We start from the raw sequence: 6323 nt of genomic DNA on the forward strand, positions 1-6323 counted from the left end.
GTGAGTGTTTTCTTGTTATGTTTGATTATTATAATGACACACTAGACAGCAGCTTACATTTATACTTACAAGTCCGATATTTTAATACAAATCCGTTTTTTTCTCCGCTGTTTACGTTCACTTTAGACATCACTCTCTGTGTTTACATGAATACCTCACCAACACGGGCATTTTGGTGGAATTTTAAAATGTATTTGACCGTTCAGGTGCGCATTAGCGTGAGCATTTTCAGAACATACGTGCATGTTCAGCACACACGCATACGCCGCCTGTCAATCAAACTGGGCATAGTTAACGTGTTCTGGATTACTTTCAACAGCAGAATGAGAATATGAACTTTCTAATAAGTAAACAGGCCTAGGCTATCACAAATATAGCTGGTTATTTTTTCATTCTTGACGTTTTAATCAGTCTGCTTGTCCGGTCGGGCAAGTAAAATTCTCTTTCATTTGCCCCTTCAAAAATCCATTTGTCCCAGACAAGCGGACAAGCATTAATGTCAAGCCTTGGTAAAGGATGAGAGAATTGTAATTTTTGGGTGTACTAACCCTTTAAATTTAAAACCTCCATGTCAGTTTCGTAATGTCGTCGTTTTTCCAAAGTATGTGATTAAAGAGAGAGCTTTTTTGAAAGTCTCTGTTTTTGATAAAGGAAAATAGTGTTCTAGTGTGCAAAAGTGGACGTGGCCTTAATGTTTATGTGAGATGTGTCTGAATTTTTCAGTAGTAGATGTTATCTTTCAGTTTACTGTTAAACTCTGTAAGGGACTTAATCCTGTGTTTGTCGTCAGGGATTTACATAGTGATAAATCTCCTGAAATACATACACACACCCCTTAGAATATATTACACATAGGCTATATGCACAACTGCATATACACACTGTTGTCAGGGAATGGATTAATGATACAGCTACTCATAAATACAAATATACACCCCCCACACATACGCACAGAATGCATTGCACATTTGTACATATAAATATAAATAGTTTTGTTGTCAGGGAGTCGCATAATGAGACAACTATTGAAATACCCACACACACCCACAGAATACATGAAACATTATTACAGTGAAGTTATTTTGGGACTGTCACAAGTGCTGAACCACATGAAAACACACAGATCCAGTTCCTCTGAACTTCTGGCATATAATGGGACACATTGCAAGACTGCTAAATTTTCTCCCGAAAAGTGTCATTTTAAGTATCTCTGATTACTGGTAGTCAAAATTAAGAGAAAGTTTACCTAAATATGCAAATGATGTCATTATTTACTTACCCTCATGTCGTTCCAAACCCGCATGACTTTCTGTCTTGCGTGGAACACAAAAGGAGAAATTATGAAGAATGTTCACGTTGCTCTTTTACGCACAATAACTTCAGAAGACTTGGAATATAGCGCATGATTTGCACAGACAACTTATGATAACTGTTGTCCATTTTTTCCACTGTATTCTTTCATTGCATGGAAAAGAGCATTGTGAACATTCATCAAAACTTCTTTCGTGTTCTACGGAAGGAAGAAAGTCATACAGGTTTGGAACAAGATGAGGATGAGTAAATGATGACAGAATTTTCATTTTTGGGTGAACTATCCCTTTAAGATCATGCATATTGGGAAGTATCCACACATAAACACAAGGGATTTCTCACACACTCATTTTCCTCTCAAAGTTCATTTTCTCACTGTCGTAAGGAAGTTGAGGGAGGTCAATTCAGCTTCCTGGTTTTGTTCAACACCACAGAGAAAGAATCAGAGAGAGAGAGAGAGAGAGAGATAGAGAGACAGACAGACAGACAGAGAGACAGACAGACGGAGTGAGGTAGTTAATAGCAGGTGAAACGTTTGATTGTTTTTGTATGAATGATAATGGCATTATGACATCAGGATAGTGTATCCACAGCGACAAAGAAACATGTTGATGCCATGAATTACGTCAGTACATACACACACAGAGTCCTGTCTGCACAGTGCACAGTCTGTCCTGTTCTTGTGTAACGGTTGGCGTTAAGACTCAGACTGGATGATCTGTGCCATGTCCTACAGCCAAAACCGTTAATCGATTCACCCAACCAAAATAATAAAGCACAGAAGACAAACAGGTGACCCCGTAAACAAACATAAACACACACACAACTCCAAACCAAACAAGAGTGGATACACACATTCTGTATACAGGACAGGTTGGTACAAGACAGGACACAACGTGGACCTGAAAGAAATATGCGAAGAATGTGGCTTCAGAAATGTGCAGAGAAAGACTTAAACATCAACAAGGTGTTACGTGCAAAATATCCAAATTAGATCAATTTTCAAAAAAGAAATGTGCTAGTATGATTTAAAAGGTTTGAACATGTTCAGTGGCGCTAATATACGACAAATGCACCTTTCAGGCATGCCACAAAGGAATTTTACCTTCAGGTAAGTAGCGCCTGGGGATAAGAATTCTTTAATTTTCCGCACCGAGGAATTCCAACACACATAAAGCAGCTTGGCTGTTTGGAAAGGTGACAAATCATGATGCACTGATTGGAAAATGTATAGCCATTTATAACAACCAATCATTTACAGTTTTTTCTCTCGTGATCGAACTCTCAGTATGTGCCGAAACTGATCCCGATCCGATACCAGCGTTGTTTTTTTCTTAAATCAGTTTATAATATCTATACCTCACTGTGTGGAACTGATTGGGTTTATTCTTTCATATGGAAAGAAACAAACCTCTAACCGCACACTGTTTCACTGTTAAACAGAGAAAACAAAAACAATTACACGAACAAATGTGTAGCCTATTAAGAAAAACTTTATTTTATATCTGAGATGGAGTTTGTGTGAAGCATTCGCATATAGCGAGCCGCTCTAGCTAAAAACAGCAGCGTGTCAGTACCCCACACTTACTATGTGTGTGTGAGACACAACAGAATCACTCATTTACTGAAGTGTGCTCCACATGCAGACTATATATTTATTTATTAAACGCAGCCTTTTGAGATTCAAAAAGTTATCGTATGTCTTCAAGAGACTTTCAATAAAATGCACGAGTCACATGGACAACTTTAATGGTGCTTTTATGCCATTTAATTGACGGTATATACATATCATAATGACCATGATTAACACACAGTACTGGACTTGGATCGGGCTCGTCAGGCTTAAAAACGTCAGTATCGGAGCCACTAACGATCCAGGTATCGGATTGGTGCATGCCTAATTTTTATGTTATAGCTCAGGGGTGCTCATTACACTGATAGTCAACCACTGGCTGATCTCCATAATGAACCAAAGGGGAAAGAGAATAAAGATAGAAACCACACAAATAACGAGATCCAATATAAAGAGCAAAGCTGATTACTAAAAACATTATATATATATATATATATATTTATTTATTTTATCATATTGGCCTATACCGATATGGTCTGCACACCAACATCATGCACATCCATGCATCCTTAGTAACAGTAATCAATCTAAAGATATTTTTATAACCGTAATGTCTAATAAACAACAAAGCTCCCTGCGGCCTCACCCTAAACCCTGAACCGATCCGGGCGTACAGGACAGCTGTTTAGGGTGAGGTGAGCAGCGGGATTGAGTTTCCTTCCAATCGCTGAAAGAAACCTCCTGTTGCTTTCTGTTACTAGACTCAACACAACTAGAGAGACAGAGCTACAGAGAGACAGTCAAATACCAAACAGACATACACACTCTTATGTGTTTGCATTGTCTCTTGCGTGCACACACACACACACACACACACACACTTCATACTGAAGTCTGCAGTTTGAGTTGTCATATTCCTAAACTGGACACACCACATGCATAAGAGCACACAATTTTTTGTGAGCTGCATCTAAAACCATTTTAACATTTTTATAATCCTTTTGTGATTATTACGTATGCAGATTTATGACATCATATTAATAGAATATTTGTACTTTAAACATTCATTTGTCACACCACACCACTGTTTAGCCTAAACTGAACTTTGTACTGCAAAAAAAAAAAGCTAAAAAGGTGTCATAAAATGTAAAAAAAAACTAAACTTAGGAGAAATGGAGACCAGATACACTACAACTTGCAACATCTAAAATACACACTTTCCCTTATACATTCATTTACATTTGAACCTAAAACTTTGTTGAAATAAAGTTCATGTCATTATAATTTAACAACTAAGAAATCATTTTCAAACGTACATTCACCAATACAAGCAAGTGTAATTTTAAAAGCCTTTAAAAACACATATGAACCCTTTAAACGTTCTATACATAATGAAACCATAATATGTCCACTTAAAGTAGCTGGCACAGGTTGTACACATCACTTTTCCAAGTATTGACAATCTGTGCAACACAAACAACTAGACTGATACACAATTTTGGATGCACCAGTAAATTATCCCATGCATAACACAAGGATAAAAGCAATGCATTGTATTGCATTAAAAATACAACTTCACATATTTTGCAGTCCCTGGGAAAATCTGACTGTCTGAGCGCGAGATTGACAACAGCAGCAGGCAGATGTGTGTCTACTGTTGCTCTTGTATTTAAATGCATGCATGCTGGCCATGCATTGATAAATACTTTAATTGCACACACCGACAGAACTAACTCAATACGGTTTGCTTGCATATCTCAGTAGAAAATCACCAGGATGGTCCCGTTTAAATATCCAAAACAGCAGCACGAGCTCTGATGGGCGCTAGCGCGTGCTAACGGGCACTGATTTATTTCAATACATCTCATTCCCTCTCCCTTTCTTGACCGAATTTAAGATTATAAACCCCTGCAATCAATGCATTCTTGACAACTAAAAAAGATTGGACAGCTTAAAAGTTTAATGTAACAGGGCCTACATATGCACGCGCAGTGAGCGAGACGGGCCGGTTCACGCTTACCGTGCTTGCTTTCTATTTTCCCCGACATGATCGCTGCGCTGGCCGGAGCAGATCCTCAGTTTGGACAGTCACAGGAGGAGAATGGGGGGTGTTAAAACACAGTAATCCCTGGTTTCGTTCTTCAGCCACACATTTTGATGTATGGTGTCGGTGTGGTTTTAATAGATCCAAGTAAAAAAAAAAAAGGCAACAATCCGTTCACGTACACACGCTGGCTACACACAGACAGTTAAAGCTACAGCTTGTGCGGGTGTGTATCTGCCACAGCGGCGCAATCACATCCAGAGAATCCGGTGGATGCGAACACAGCGCCCCTCTCTGTCTGGAATCACACACTGCAGCAATCAACATCAATCAGTTCATTTCCGGACAGAATGAAATCTGATCGGCCTCACGTTAATGTCGTTCCAAACACTGATCTATCTATCTATCTATCTATCTATCTATCTATCTATCTATCTATCTATCTATCTATCTTTCTGTCTTTCTTTTTTCTTTATTCCTTTATTTTTCTTCTTTTCTTTAATCCCTTCTTTCTTTCTTTCTTTATTCCCTTATTCCTTCCTTTCTTTTTCTTCTTTCCTTTCTTTCTTCCTTTCTTTCTTTCTTTCTTCCTTTCTTCCCTTCTTCCTTTCTTTCTTTTTCTTCTTTCCTTCCTTCATTTCTTTCTTTCTTTATTCCCTTCTTTCCTTCCTTCATTTCTTTCTTTCTTTATTCCCTTCTTTCCTTCCTTTATTCCTTTCTTTCTTTATTCCCTTCTTTCTTTCATTCCTTCTTCTTTCATTCCTTCATTTCTTTCTTCTCTTCCTTTCTTTCTTTTCTTTCCTTCCTTCCTTTCTTTCTTTCTTTCTTTTTCTTCTTTCCTTTCTTTATTCCCTTCTTCTTTCATTCCTTCATTTCTTTCTTTCTTTCTTTCTTCCCTTCTTCCTTCCTTTCTTTCTTTTTCTTCTTTCCTTTATTCCCTTCTTCTTTCCTTCCTTTCTTTCTTCCCTTCTTTCCTTCCTTCCTTTCTTTCTTTCTTTCTTTCTTTCTTTCTTTTTCTTCTTTCCTTTCTTTATTCCCTTCTTCTTTCCTTCCTTTTTTCTTTCTTTCTTTTTCTTCTTTCCTTTCTTTATTCCCTTCTTTCCTTTCTTTCTTTATTCCCTTCTTCTTTCCTTCCTTTATTTCTTTCTTTCTTTATTCCCTTCTTTCTTTCTTCCTTTCTTTCTTTCTTTCTTTATTCCCTTCTTTCTTTCTTCCTTTCTTTATTTTTCTTCTTTCATTTCTTTATTCCCTTCTTCTTTCCTTCCTTTCGTTCTTTCTTTATTCCCTTCTTTCTTTCTTTCTTTTTCTTCTTTCCTTTCTTTATTCCCTTCTTTCCTTTCTTTCTTTCTTCCTTTCTTTCTTTTTCTTCTTTCCTTCCTTCATTTCTTTCTTTAT

The 6323-nt window shown here is 37.4% G+C and overlaps 1 protein-coding gene across 1 annotated transcript in view; it reads right to left on the reverse strand.

Annotated features, from left to right (window-relative positions):
* Positions 1-5061, reverse strand: part of LOC127431146 (rap guanine nucleotide exchange factor 1-like) — an 84071-nt gene extending 79010 nt beyond the window's left edge. Inside the window, exon 1 of the mRNA XM_051681425.1 lies at positions 4905-5061. Coding sequence (XP_051537385.1) covers positions 4905-4932 — 28 coding nt within the window. The 5' untranslated portion in view covers positions 4933-5061. The remainder of the gene's footprint in view (positions 1-4904) is intronic.
* Positions 5062-6323: the final 1262 nt, after the last annotated feature.

This window comes from Myxocyprinus asiaticus, chromosome 40 (genome assembly GCF_019703515.2).
Source record: "Myxocyprinus asiaticus isolate MX2 ecotype Aquarium Trade chromosome 40, UBuf_Myxa_2, whole genome shotgun sequence".
In the NCBI taxonomy this organism is placed as follows: Eukaryota; Metazoa; Chordata; class Actinopteri; order Cypriniformes; family Catostomidae; genus Myxocyprinus; species Myxocyprinus asiaticus.